Source organism: Neopelma chrysocephalum, unplaced genomic scaffold, assembly GCF_003984885.1.
Source record: "Neopelma chrysocephalum unplaced genomic scaffold, ASM398488v2 Primary Assembly neopelma1_98, whole genome shotgun sequence".
NCBI lineage: Eukaryota > Metazoa > Chordata > Aves > Passeriformes > Pipridae > Neopelma > Neopelma chrysocephalum.
Window position 1 is genome coordinate 4,216,998 of NW_020897761.1, and position 15,051 is coordinate 4,232,048.

The following is a 15,051-nucleotide window of genomic DNA, read 5'->3' on the forward strand; positions in this document are numbered from 1 at the left end:
AAAATTGAGTTAATGTTCACTTGAGGTATAAAATGTGTCTCTGAAAATATATGCACGTACATGCACACAAAAAAAAGCTGATTAAAAATGATGTGAACAAATGAACATTTGTAACAACCACCTGAAAACCATGGAATTCAAGACAAGGTTATACTTTCAAGACATAGACTGACATTTCCTTTAGTTTTAATTTTTAATTTTCAGGCATAGTGTTTAGAAAAGTAAGATTTTTGCATCTGCCTCAACCAAAGTATCTGAAGTGAGGAGTAGCTGGTTGTCTTAGGAGTTTTTGGAGGGGTGGAAGGAAAGAACTTATTCTTTCTTTACATGTTGGAGCCTTCTGGTGAGAGGTGGACATTGAGCTTGGAAGCACCTCGAAGCTTTAACACCCTCCACTGCAGTGCCCTTGTAGGGCATGGGTAGTTCTGCTGTGGAAGAAATTTCTCTTTACTCTGCTGATCAGTAAATTGCTTAATGCCCATCATTGTTATTTCAGTCAGCAGTTGTTATTGCTGAAGCTGCCAAATATCTGTTTGGTTTTGGGACTTTTGGTAGAGTTGGTCGTAGTAATGTTGAGCCTGTTGTTTCCTGTTTGACGCTCTGCACAGAGCCAGGGTTTGGGAATGGAAATTTAGCGTCTAGTTACTTGGGCGTTTTAACCATTTCTGAGAACTTTCTGTTTTCTACAAACCAGAGGTCCAAACTGTATTTCTCATGTGAGATCATTCTCCAGTCTAAAGCCTGTAGGGATGTGACATTTAAGAGGAACCAACTCCTGCAATTGGGAGGAAATTTTTGGAGTCACTCAGGTGCATGTTAACGTGTGTGAAGATAGCTGATGATCAGTCTGAGAAGTCTGGAGGAGAGAGTGCACAAAAATTGAAAAAATCGGGTGTGCTATTTCAGTGCTTTCTTAGCCCTGGTTACACTCTCTGGTTGGGTAACCCAAGATTTGTGCTGAGTACTGGCATTGCAACTTGTCACTTTTCACTTCAACCAAGACCATGTTGAGACTTCGCTGTCAAGGTGTCTTTGTAACTCATGGCATGCAGCACATTTTTTGCAAACACAAAAGCTTGAAGAACAGATTTTTAAAATTTGATGCTCTTGGGATTGCAACCCCTGGGATTCCTGACCAGTGACCTCTCTCCTAAGGCAGCCCAACCCTGTTAAAGGGACATGAGGGCACTTGAGTTGTTTGCAGGTAGTGCAACCTGCAGCTTCCTCTGGGTCATGGGCCCGGCAGTCACTGCTGTGCTCTTGTGTCTCACATAGCAAGGAGCTTGGTCTGTAAATCCAGGGAGACCTATGGATAACAGGAGCTGTAAGCAGTAGTCTGAAAAAATCGGTGTCTGTAGCTTGAGTAGTGTTGGGGAATTGGAAAAGCTGCACAAGGAGAGTTAAGGAGCCCCCTTTTATCTCCAGGGTGGCCAGGGAGACACCAAAACATTCACCCAACACATCTTAACAGCAGCAAAGGCCCTTGGGGGGAATGTCTTCCTTCCTCTGGGCCGGGGAGGAGGGAACAGTATCTCTGCTTCCTACAGCCCTTTTCACAAGGATTTCAGGGAGATTGATGCTAACAGCTTTGGTAGTTGTCCCTATTTACAGAGGGCAAACACTGCTAAACACTCGTTCATCCTGGAGCATCATGCTAATGTAGGCTATGCAGAAGATCACTTGAGGCGTGCCCAGAGGCTATGGGTGTTTAGCTCCAAACACAAATGAGCTGGGAAATCTGGAGGGAAATCGTTTTAGGTAGTCTTGGAAGGAATTCTTGTTAGATCTGTATGCAAGGTCAGCACCTTGTGGGGGGGAGGTGGATTCAGCCCTCTCTTTGCCTCAGTTCAGGCTTAGGGTTTGGTTTCTGGATTGTTGGGAGACAGAGAGGCCAAGTCCATTTTGGACTCTAGAGTATCTGTTTCCTCACCTGTAAAAAGAAGTGTTAAAGCTTTTGGAGATCAGTAATACCCCTAGTAATTTATATGGCACTCCCGGATGTTTCTGTGATTTTTTTAAAGGTACTGTCTTGGGTAAAGAACTTGTTTTCTTCGTGTAACTTTAGATGTTTGTCCTCCTTGAAAATATACAGGTATTACTGAACAGTTTGGATGGTTATATGTGGAGTTTGGTTGAGGCATTCTAGGATCATATAGGTGTAAAAGACCAGGAAGTAGAGAAAAAGATGAGAGAGAGACAGAGTAAAGCTATTTGTATTCTAAGTAAATGAGCAGTAAGTGTAAACTGGGCTGGAAGGGCAGAGAAGGATCACATATTGCTGCTGGATTTTGTTAAGAAGAGGAAGCAAGTAAAAAAACAACAGGGTGGTCAAAGTGGAAATAATCTGATCAGAGAGAGAAGGAAGATCATATGCTTTGCTTTCCAGGCTGACAGAGGTTTTGGTTTGATTTTTAGCAGTTCATATTTTAAAGAGTCTCTTTTTTTCTTTTTGTCAGATTATGTCTACTTCGAAAATTCTTCAAGTAACCCTTATTTGATACGAAGAATAGAAGAGCTCAATAAGGTAAACATTTTTTCCATCAAGTCTTTGAAGTTAATTGAATTTGTGATCTGTTTGATTTGATTAAAATCAAAACAATTCTTTAGCAGTTCTCTGGTAATTAGAAGCTTAAAAATACTTTTGTTCTCTGATAATTTTCTGGAATGCTTTAAGACCTTTTGTTCTCCTTTGGTATGAAAGGACTGAATGTCAATGGCAGGTCATTCTCAAGGTGATTATGCCCACCTTTAGGGCAGGAGATTTCTGTGGTTCTTCAGTTCCATGCCAGGGATCGTGGAAGATAAAGACAATATAACAGTTTGTCTAGAGGATGGAGAGCTTTAGTTTGATCTTTCTTGGGGGAGACTCTTGCTCAACAGAAGGGTTTGTAGCTATTATCTGCTTTCTCCGACTTTGCTGGTTGTCCTTTGGGCCTGTGCATTATTTCATCTGCCAAATTCCCTGTCAATGGATCGAAAAGGGAATGGTGATGGTTTGTATGTGGGAAGCCAGCTGAAGTTCTCAGTGCTGAACTTTGACCTAGCTGAGGAGGTAAGACTGTTCTGAAGCCATTGGATGTGTCCTATACATTCCACTTCGTCGGGTTTAATACCAGCGTTGGAGCAGCCCATGCAGAAGGTTTGGATTTGAGTTTACATTAGCTGACTAAAATTAAGTATTTTTCTTCAGCAACCAGTGATGGAAGAGCATGTAGTTCTAAAAGAGTTACTTGGAATAGAAAATGTATCAATTTGATGACAAATAAAGAGTCTGAAGGTAAGGACATCCTTGTAAACCCTTCTTTCTTTTTTTTAGTGGAGGTCTTTTACAGAAATATCTTCTCTCTTCCCTTAAAGAAACTCGAGTGAGCTCTTAAAATGTTCCCAGTGGATCCTTAGCCATGAGGTATCACCAGCTGTGCTCCACTTGTCACAGGGTGCAGATTTGTCAGTCACTTCCTAGAAAGCATTGTTTTCCCCTCTTATTTTTCCTCTCCATTCTTCCCCATACCTTTAAAGAAATGAACTTGCAGCCTGGATCTCCCATCTTGGTGCAACTCTTGCTTGAGCTATGATTTCTCTGACCTACTCTTTGAAATGGGTCTCTCAGGTTGAAATTAATCCTATATCTTGTCCTGCCTTTTTTCACTGAGTGCAAATGAAACGTGGATAATTAAATAAATCAGATAAACTTACATTGTAGCTGTCTGTGTTTTAAGAAGATGGCTCCTGCATTTGTATTTTAGTTCCTCAAAATTTGAAAGTTCTGACATATTTAACAGAAAATTATAGAAAGTCTGCATGGTCTGTCCTAAAAACTGTTATTCTGCAAGGGAAATACTTGTGCATTTATGTGTTGTCTGGTTGCTTTTTCTTTGTGGTAGGAAAACTGGTATTATAAAAGTTGAAAATTTTCCTTCATTCACATCTTAGAAACAAGCATGTACACGAATTTTTGTTTCCTTGTGGACACATTGCTGGTTCACTACCTTTTTTGGACACTTCTCAGCATGGAATTTGTGTTTTAGTCTTCTAGTTTCTGAAACTGTGTGCCTTCATTATGATTTTCCAAGACTCTTGAGCAGTAGGATACAATTCCTAAGCTACATTTTTATTATTTGATTTTTTTGAGTAAATTGTCTGATGCTGTTACAAACCAGGAGGTTTATTTCCCCTAGAGCTTGTAAAAAGCCAGTTTCACAGTTTAGCAAGTGCCATCTTACAAGTAATTGATCACCTGTGTAATATTAAGAGTTTAAAGAAAACAATCTTTCAAAAATTCAGACCTTTTTTGTGTGTTGTCACCAGTGTAGAGTTTATTGCCTGATCCAGCTTCCTTGGTTCTCCTTCTGGAATGATTTTTTTTGTGTGTGTATGTTGGTCATTGTTTAGCTTAGCACTGCTGTCAGATAAAGAAAACCTTACTTGATTTCTTTTGTGAAAATAATAATGGCCTGGTTCTTTCTTGCTTTCCTACCACCCTGCAGAGTTTGGAGGACAGTTTAGATCTGAATTCTGTTGTTATATTTCACAGTTTTTTATTAGGATTTTAAAGATGTATTTGAATTCTGCTTAAGGTAGGCATCACCTCAATAATAGCAAAGTGGCTTTTTAATATGTTGTAATTGCAGGTAAGTGTGGGTTTTTTTCTTACCCCTTGAAACATCTGTAACCTAAAAATGGTGATCCCACAGAAACAATTAGGAGGGAAGGGCCAAACTACCTGGAATTTCCCTACCCTGGAATGGATGGTGCTGGAGTTTGTGTGTTAGATAGCACGTGCAGATGGAGGTGCTAAAAGTAGATGCTGTGTAGCTCCTGTGCAAAATTCCAAATTATTTCTGCAGTTTCTAGTTAGTGTGTACAGTTCTGCTCTTGATTATTGGTCAATTTATTTTCTTTTTTTTCCCCCCCTGTTTCAGACTGCCAATGGAAACGTGGAAGCAAAGGTGGTGTGTTTCTACAGAAGGAGAGACATATCAAGTACACTTATTGTATTGGCAGACAAACATGCAAGTAAGCTTGTTTGTGTTCAAATTAAATTGCTTCTATGCAAAACTGTCAAACTTGGATATGACTTTGATATTGAATTCAAGTATCAGTCTTACTATTCGTAAATGTCTTTTTTCAGCAATTTGCATTACTTGTTCGACTGACTTCTGTCTTTCTACTTGCCCCCCTCTTTTGTTATTTTTTGTTATTCCTTTCCCCTTTCCTTACACCTTTGAAAACCTCATTTGTGTATGGTTTGATTATGGGGGGACAAGACAAAAGTTTTCAGTTAGAGCTGAGTAAAGGCATCATCTTATTTGCTCCAGAGAAGTGAATTTTTTAATTTTTGGAATGAGAAGGGAATATTCTTCCTGTCTCATATTACTTCTCATGAATTACTTGGTTTGGTTTGTAGATTAAAAAAACCCCCTCAAACATTCTTTATAAGTAAATCAAATAGACTGATCAGAGGAAACCGACTTGAAACGTGGCCAGCTTGAAACCTGACTAACAGGATTTCTCTTTAAATTTCAATATTAATATTTTTTGTAGTGACATAGCTTTTGTCTGAACATGTTCAGTAAATACACTTCAAAAGCAGAGAATTTTAGGATCTCCTATGACTGTTTTGAATATTTCAAGTCCTTTTTTTCAGAAAAGAAGTGTCTATGCTGAGAGGAGACTTTAAATTTAGAACTTTTTTTTTTTGAGTATTATATTCTGATTTTTTAAAAAAGCATGAAAATATCATAAAATTCAGATGGTTATTCACGCTATCTTACATCAACCTCCCTTGTGTGTATACATTGTGTAACTAATTTCTTGGGGGGGGGGGTTAAAATTTTTTTTTATTATTTTACAGAATGTTGTGTTCTGTAGGCATGTACTCCTCTCCCAGGATGATCAGAGGCATGTGGAACACCTAGATGAGTAAAGGTGGAAGCTTATTTCTAAACAAGAATTAATTGCTACAATTCTTTTTCAATTATAGAAACAGTTTTAAAACAGAGCAACATATTTACACGGCGTTTGGCACTTTATGTGAGGTGCTTCCAGCCTGTTTGACTCCATTCCAATTGCCAGGGAGAATTAGATTTAGGTTTATTACACCTTCCTGTGCCAGTTCAACATCCCTCTTGCCCCATCCTTGCAAGATGATGGAAACAGTACTAATATAACACTTTCCAAAACAGAGATATTGAAAGGGAGAAAAAGACTGAGCGGGTGGAGTTACAAAACTGTTTTTTCCTGTAAGTAGAGGAGTGTGTGAGATGTAGCTGTTCAGATTGCTTAAAATTTAGCAGAAAGCATGGACAGCCATATGAATCCTTGTAATTCAGGGCACATGCATAAATGAAAGAGAAGCAATCAGATATGGGCATGTGAGAATTATGATATAGCTGGCAAGCATTATTGTCTTTTAATGTGCTGCTTGGTGTATATATGAATAGAGTGATGTATATGTAATACAAATCTTACGTAGTTTTACTGCATGGGGATTGATTAAATCAGATATTCAGTTTTAACAATGAATATGGTATCTTGCTGTGTTCTCACTCCTGTAATGCCATTGGGGAAAACATGCAGCAAAACTAGTCCCTTCTAATAAATTTGAGTATTTTCTGTTGTAGATTGGAGTCTGTCCAAATAATTCCTCCATTGCAGCCATACCTTGAAGAAAAGGTCATGAGGCTTTGAGATGGGGTTTGGCTGCGAGGCAGAATTGTGGTGGCAGGCAAAGCTTTTTTGATATCTCTTCAATACAGTAGTACTTATTTTATCTGAGAATCCTGAAGCTTAATAGGAGCTTCACCATAAACAACATGACTATTGATTCCTTCATCTGTGTCTCACTTCACTAGGTTTAGTAAAGGAAGCAGGTAGGAAGGATTCACAGAAACGCATTTCTGAGACTGGCAATGAAACATATTTGAACCCATATAAATGCTCTTTGAATCTGCAGAGGCTGATTTCTCTTTGTGATTAGAAACTTAAATGGATTTTTTTTTTAATGCAAACAAATAATTCATTGTTCATGTTCATATGTGTTTGAAAGATGGGAAAATTCTTCTATAGCACAATGCTATTAATGGAGCCACCAGAGACAACTGAGGCTGCCTCTTAGGGTAAATTTCATTAGTAACTAACATTTTCTCCAGTATGTTTCTTTCTGGTGCAGAATAAAATTGCTACTCAATGACTTCCATTTATTTAGATAGATGTGCTGTTCTGTGGTTTCCGTTCTTCCTAAGGAGGGAGAAGAGAGTAAAATTAAGCTTTTGGACAGCCATTAGTTCTTTACTCTGAAAAAAATATCTACATCTTGCATGATATAATGAAATTAAATTTTGTGGATGTTAAGATTCTGGTACAGATACTCCACACTGTCACTGACTTTGAATTCATTTCCATAAAGTCTCCTGTTGCCTCATTTTGATGCATTTGCAGTAGATGTACGTATCTGCATCGCTGATCTTTTAACTGCCTTTGTTCAGCTGATTAATGGAGCTTTCTGACTGCAGACATTTCTGGATTCACACAGTCTTCTGTTTAAGATGCCTTTATTTCAGACCTACTGTTGAGAGCAGTGCAGTGAGAGAGCCAAGTAATGGGAAGATACGGCCAGAACGTGAATGGAAAAATTATACACATATATATATATATTTTTTACTCTTCCAATAAAGGAAGGAAAAAGGTGTGATTGTGAAATGAATGTTTTGAAGTTTAAAAAAAAAGAGCCACTTTAGATTGTATGATCAATCAGATATCTAAAACAGACAAGTCTGAAATGTTGTCTTTTCTCATAAGTCTTTACACAGGAAAATGGATTGGAAGCACCTTATTCTGTAGTTGGTGGCTGTAAATTAACACCTGATGTATGCAACCTGATTCTTGGATTTGATCTGTGATCTTACTATTTTTATCATATGATATAAAGCTTATCTGGGCTGTCCTGTAAATCTTTCAGCCTCATAATGTCTTCCATACATTGTTAGCACTTTTTATTCATAAACCTTTTTAATCACCTCGCAAATTATTCTACGGAATTTCTCCACCTGTTTCTGAAATGAACCTGCTTCACCAGTAGGAAACTGTTTAATGTTCTTGCCCAGAGACGTCATAGTGGTTTAAGAGAGATACTGTATGCAAAGAAGATTGCGGGCAGGACTTGATGGAAGAGAAATGGGAAAGATACTTTACTCCTCAAGCTGCTGTTGGGTGCTGTCACTACATATTTTCCCTATATGTCTTATATAGTTTTTTATAATCAAGTTAATATTTTCAGCAGCAGGAATACAGCTTCCTATCCTCTCTTCTAATGATCTGCCCCCATCCATGTCTGGATACTTGTGGCTTGCCTTAGGACCACAGTTTTCACTTCATAAAAATGTTTGCCCCGATTTGCAAAGCAATGAGTGACCAGTTGGAGAACTGAGTAGTTAGTGCTGGCTGGTTTGGCAGATTTATAGTTAGTTTTCAGCAGCTGATGTTTGGGTGCCAGGCACACATAGCAGAATGGTTTGGCAAATGCCAAAGCTTCTGAAAATAAATGTCTTGTAGCGGTTAAATGTCATTGCTCATTCAGTCCATGAGTTGCATGATACCTGCATACCTAAACAGGTAAGGAGTCTATTGAGAATTTTTTTTACATTTTAGATAACACCAATCTAAATAAAGTTTGACCATAGCTTCACAAATAAGATGGTTTTATTTTATTTCTTCCATTTTATTTCCCCTTTCCATTTTTTCCCAACACCACACTTGCAGGTTTAAGAGGAGTCAAATTCACATATCCACTAATGACACTTTGGCTCTGTTGTTACTGGGAGGAGGAAACTGTGGTTTTTCTCTTTGGGAGCAGTGCAGGGAGGGAAGATACAATAAGAGTCCAAAATAGTGTCTGTTTTGCAGCCATGGCCACTATTACAGGTAGCAAAGATGATGACAAGGAGTTTGTGGCAGGAATCCTGGTGGGATGTCTTGATGATGTGGCAAACTCCTTCTGAAGTGTCAAGGTATAAGGATTTTTAGTTGTTTAAACTTTCATCATATTTTCTATAGCTACAAATCAGTATCTGGTTTTTGGTAGAGAGAAGATAAATAAGGCTAAGGCTTCATACAGACCATTTGAAACTGAACCTGGAAGAAGGAAACTGGTGTTGTATTGTTCATTTATTCCAGTGCAGCATTTCTTTAATGTCTTTCTAAGGTCCTTAGATGAACTGTTAGAGCAGCAAGAGTTACAACTTCCTTTGCTGCTGAAGGAGCTGTTATGCAGGTCACCAGCGCTGGCTTTACTGTGTTTCCCAGTGTTTTGGCTCCACTTTTTTCCTTTACGTTATTTTGTTAGTGATAACCTTGTTAACTAATTCTTCTGTTACTACAGGCTGTCTCCCTAGTTGGACAGCCTGGTGTGCTCTCTAAACCTCATTTCTGTATCTTGTTTGCCTTTGTGCATTTCTGAATTCTGTCATGTAGCTACTTGTAAAACACACAGAATGCAGAGCTTTCTACCTCTGATGTTGTTGAGAGCCCAATCTGATCTATGGCAAATTGCTATTCTTTCTAGTGTCTAGCAAATATTGATGTTTAATTTCACATCTCACACACCCAGTCATTTTAAATTACAATTACTGCCTCTTGGGTTTCTCCTGCCAACTCAAAGTTTACTCTTCCTAATTATTTTCCCCATATATGTTAGCTTTCACATGAGTCTTGCTGTTTGTGCCCAGTCTGTCTGTCTCTTGTTCCCAATATAAGTCATCTTCAAGCTTTGTTAATGTGCTATTAATGATTCTGTCATCAAATATCAAATAATACTTAATCTGATATGCTCCTTGCAGCATTCCACTGGCTATTTCTGCATAGCTGATATATTACTGTTTGTATTATGGTTAAATGTTTAGTTTCAAATCTGCACAAGCACATCTATCAAACAGAGAGATTAATTTTGAAGTAAGGCTTTAGGAGAGCATTGAAGTCCCAATATATTGTACCTCCTGTATTCCCGTAATTCCCATAGCACTTACTCTAGAGTACTATCAAAATGCAGGCAAGTCTTTCTGAAAAGATTTCTTGGATATTTTATGAATATATATTTCTTTTCTTTTTTTTCTTTTTAAGACTATGGTTCTTACTTCTCATAGGCCACCATTCTTGAGGATGGAGTCTGCTTCACTTAGAGTGTGAGTGGGTGAGCTGTAGGAAGGTGAAATGCAGATGTGTCAGACCAGACTTGACCTGGTGCTGTGGCTGGGACAGACCCTGTTGTGGTTTATACTCTGATTTAATAACCCTTTGCTGTCTGTGCAGAGGTGGTGATGTGGTGTCAGTGGGGTGTGAGGTGGTATTGGTTAGTTTTTGTCAAGGTGCTTTTGCATGACTTCAGTGAGGTAGAGGTTCCTGTCCTGGATCCAGTCCTGTGGTCTCTCCTCCCTCCCTTGGTTTCGAATGCATTTGCCAGTTTCATTCTTTTCAGTGCTAAATCATGCCTGTGGAAAAGGAGAGAAGATGCTTGTGTAGATTTGTTTGTTTGTTGTTTCTTGGAATATTCTTACCTCTGTCTCTGACAGTTTTGCCTCTGTGTGTGTGGGGAGTTGTTTGTTACCTGTAGAAACTCTTGTCTGTTTTTAAGAAAAAAATGTATCGTGCTTTTTGATTTTTAAAAGGTTGTGCATAGCAGAGCTGGAGTAAGAACAACATGTGTGCTTCCCCCCACCTGTATGTTATTACGAAAGCTAGACACATGAATAAAACACTAGTTGAAAGGCAAGCCTACCTGAAGGGATGCAGTTCCTGGGATTAGCTTGGTTGTGCTGGTGCTTTTGTTTTGTTTGTGGATTTGACTGGCACGCAGCAGTTGACACACTTTCTGGAAAAATGTAATTTTTAAAAGCTCTAGGCTATCAAATATACTGAAGATATTAAGTATTTTAGGTTGCTCCTTAGAGTGTTTTCCCTGCATTACACAGGGCACTACTGTCATTCTCCAAAGCTGTTTTAAGTACAAGTGTGAATTGCCTTTTCATTTGTGCATCCTTCGGTTTTCAGGAAAGCAAGCTTGGAACTTGCTGACTTGTTTGTGGATTGCTGCTGGTGTATTTATAGTGCAGGATAGCAGGCGCAATATTAATTTTCAACTAAAACAGAATCCACTTCAGTAAATAAATTGCAGACCCATGAAACTGTGGCACAAATGTAAATTTGGTGTTCCAGTTCCCAGGAAAATATTAAAACCTAAGTGCCTGCTGCTGTATGCTTAACAGCTTGTGTGCTGTAACAGGTATTGTTTGTTGCAGTCTGGTTTAATTATGCTACTATTTTTTTCCTTCCTTGCTGGAACAGCCTACCTGAGGGGCAAATAAACCACAGGTCCTTTTTCAGGACAGTAAAACAGTGATAAATTGTGAGGAACCTGTAGGGTACATAATTTTCTGTCACCCCCTTTGGCATAATGTTGGCCTATTTAAAACTAAATGCAATTTTAGTGTTTTATAAAATGGAGATCTCTCATTTCTGTTTGCTTTATTTTTTTGATAACTATAAGGATTATAGTTAACTAATCTTAAGGGTATGTAAATCATAACTGTACCTCTGTGTGTTTCTGACTAGCAATGTTTCTTGGCAACAACTGTTGAATTAAGCTGCAGGCAAAAGTCCGCTCTTTGAGAGTAATGCTGCTGTAAAATTAGAGTTTTACAATTCATGTATGAGGCTTTACAGCTCATTCTACTACAGTCTGGGAAACCTTTCCCATGGTTTTGCAAAATACAGTAACTGCCTTAATTTCTTAGAGAAGGAAAAGTCTGATATATTCTTTCTCAGTTCATCATGGAGGACCTTTGCAGCTTTTTTTTATCAGTATTTTGCCTTTTACAGCTTTATTTTGCATAACTGTCAGGATACTTGCTAATGAACACAAAACATACAATTTATTTCTTACAAGAAAGATACCTGGAGATGTTTTGGATCAGTTGTGTATTGGTGTGGATGTGATTTCATGTATTTACTTGGGCATACATTTAAGAACTGGTTGGATGGAAATTGGATACCTTGAAGCCAGACATGGTGGATCCCGACTGTTGAAATGCTGGAGTGTTGCAGTTGAATGTGTGTGGTGGTGTGGTAGGGTAGAGTGGCAAGACTGGCCTTAGGCACTTGGTTACATTTCAGTTAATCTTGTGGCTGTGATCTATTGACTGTGGTTGGAGTGAGGACAATAAAATACATTCATTAAATAAACTACCCTTTTCAATGGGCATTTCCTGCAGATGCTGTTGAGGTCAGGATGGGACAGTGTGATATCCTGAAAGAGGAGTAGGGTTTAAGAGAACTGATGCCTGGAAAAGAGGAAAGACTTCACTTTTATTGCCTCACTCAAAGTGTGTCAGCTTCTGCCCGGTGAATCTGATAGTGCATTGGTGGTCTCCAAAAGCAGCTCTCTCCCCTCAGAACTTCTCTGTTGGTAGCAGATTTGTGACTTTCAGTGTGACTGTGTGAACCTGGGGTGATTTGATTCCAGTGGTGAACGAATAAATACATTCTTCACAGGCATCATTTCAATTATGTAATTGTTCAATTGGCTGAAATGTGAGAATTCAGATGAAGGTAGATTTAATCTGGTTGTTTATTATTTAGCAAAGGTTTTAGAGCAGCTCATCCCAGTTGGCTCAGAATCAATTCTTACCCTGTTCTCAATGATCAATTTTGTCTCTTTATAACTAGGAGAAATGGAAGAAGAGATGGAAAATCCAGAAATGGTTGATTTACCAGAGAAACAGAAGCATCAGCTACGACATCGTGAGTTGTTTCTCTCACGACAGCTGGAATCTCTGCCAGCCACACACATTAGGTAATAACTGTTTTCTTCCATCTTATTCAAAAATCAAATAGCATTGTTATTACTCAAGCATTCTTCAATGTAAGATCAAGTTCTGTGTATAACTTCAGTAATACCATCTTGTGAATCACATGAGCATTTACGATGTTTTTTCATAAGATGTTTCTCTTTTTTTAGAGGCAAATGCAGCGTTACTCTGTTAAATGAGACAGAATCCCTTAAATCATATCTGGAACGGGAGGTAGGAACCATTTTGTGTATTGTAAAGCTTGAACAGTTTATTCTGGCACAATTTAGGATTGGTGCCTTTTTGCAGTTTTTCTAGAAAGAGGACGGTTCTTTCATTTCTATACGTACTGTGCATTGACAGTGGGAAGCTTTAGGTCCAATACAGTTTGCATTCTGCTATAAAATTTTGTGGATCCAGGGACCAGACCTGGTGTTTACATCCCTATGACAATAAGCTGCCTCTCCTTCTGTAAAGAGAGCCCAACTTGCTCCTTAGTGTGCCAGGCTGAGGGTTCAAACCTGGAGGCTGATGCCCCAGCCAAGACAAGGTGGGAGATGCAGTAACTGTAGAAGGGGGACCAATAAAGCAAGCTGTGTTTCTGTATATTTGCTTTATCCTGAAATCATACAGATTTATGTTAATATGCTTTAAGCTTGATCTTGCCTCAGATTTGAGGAGCTTAGTTCCCTGTTCTTTGAGTTCACTGTTTAAAATACTTATCTGTAGTCCTTCATATGCCACCACAGACACTCAAATCCTTGAAAAACTGCTTGTCAGGTGATATCTGACTCCTGCAGAAATTTACTCAATCTTTTTAAAGGTACCTCAAAGCAACCACTTGAAACTGAATTGTCTTGCACAGTTAATCATCATTCAGAGTATAAACATTGGGGTTTACTTTTTCTAGGTATTTTGTTATATTAAAAATTGCTATTGTATTTTTTAAAAAATATATTTATATCCCTTTAATTGTGGCCAGACCTCTGGCTGCTGGCTTTGTCAGACAGTCTTGGAATTTGACAATCTGGGAGCTTTACTTAGTGAGATTAGCAAAGAATTTCACTATATTATTATTTGAATACATCTGCAAGCAAATAATTTGCATTTGAAAACTTTAAAAGGTTATACAAGAAAGGAAATCTTATAATTAAAAACAGCAGGGTGATGGTCATTCCTGGCTTTTAAGACAAGGAGAAAACAGGTCGTTTTTTGCAAGGAGCATACTGTAGTCTCTCATAGCTTGGCTTTCTTTTTAAATGCTTTTTTAGCTTTCTTTAGTATTTATTTAAGCATAAGATTAATTTTAATCTGATACTTTAGTTTAAGAGAATTTTAAACAAAGCATAGGGTTTAAATAGTCGAGTTTCTCTTTGGAATGTGAAACCAAAAAAATCTTGGGTCTGCTGAAGGCTGCCAAATGGCAGCGCATCAAACAAGGGATGTTGTATTCAGCAGTGCTTGTAACCAGTTAGCAGCCCAGGATATACCAGTTGGAAAGCAAAAGTTAATCAAACTGAAATTGTTCTAGATTTTCTACTACCCAACTTTTAAGTTGTGTTTGCTCTCAGTTGCTCCCAACATGATTTTGTTATCACTGATGTTACAGGTGGGTATGCTGAGACAGAAGGGAGCTGCCTTCTAATCATGCAACTGCTCTGTTGCAGATGTAGGCACAGAAAGAGATTTTTTTTTTTTCATCCTTTTGAACTCTCAAAATGCAAGATGAGTGATGTGGGTTATTTTTAAAACTGAGCAGGCACTTGGAAATTTCACAGAATGAGAGAGTTCCCTGAATGTGTCCTGTCACTTAGCACGGTATTTTGCTGTGGTGCAAACTAGCTTGGACAAATGGTAAAAAAAAAGCTCAGAACACAAATGTGCTTGGGTGGAGGGTAAAGAGATTAAGAAAAGGAGATAGTTTGTTGCCTGATAAATTCCTAACACTGGATGGTATTGTTTTGAACTGTTTCTTCTTTCCCCACGCCTCCTGTTCTTAATCCATTCTTTGCTTTCAAAATGTTTCAGGACTGTTGTTTTGTTTGGTTTTTTTTTTAACATGACTGCTGTCAATAAAGCCTAAGCAGTTCCAGGGAATCTGTCATTTGATTTCTTAAATGTTATGACCAATAAAAGTAGGCTTTCAGCCCAAGGGTGTCTGCCTTGAAGCAGGTTAAGCACGCAGACACAAATTTTTAGCGAGATAGTAAGC

At 38.3% G+C, this 15,051-nt stretch overlaps 1 protein-coding gene across 5 annotated transcripts in view; it reads left to right on the forward strand.

The window, feature by feature from the left end:
- Positions 1-15,051, forward strand: part of MTA1 (metastasis associated 1) — a 76,181-nt gene that overhangs the window by 11,647 nt on the left and 49,483 nt on the right. For all 5 annotated transcript variants that reach the window (XR_003536100.1, XM_027694632.1, XM_027694633.1 and 2 more), the window contains exons 2-5: positions 2,457-2,524; positions 4,923-5,016; positions 12,718-12,844; positions 13,010-13,073. Coding sequence is in view for 4 of the 5 variants with exons in the window: in XM_027694632.1 (XP_027550433.1) it covers positions 2,457-2,524; positions 4,923-5,016; positions 12,718-12,844; positions 13,010-13,073 (353 nt within the window). In the remaining variant the exon portion in view is untranslated. The remainder of the gene's footprint in view (positions 1-2,456; positions 2,525-4,922; positions 5,017-12,717; positions 12,845-13,009; positions 13,074-15,051) is intronic.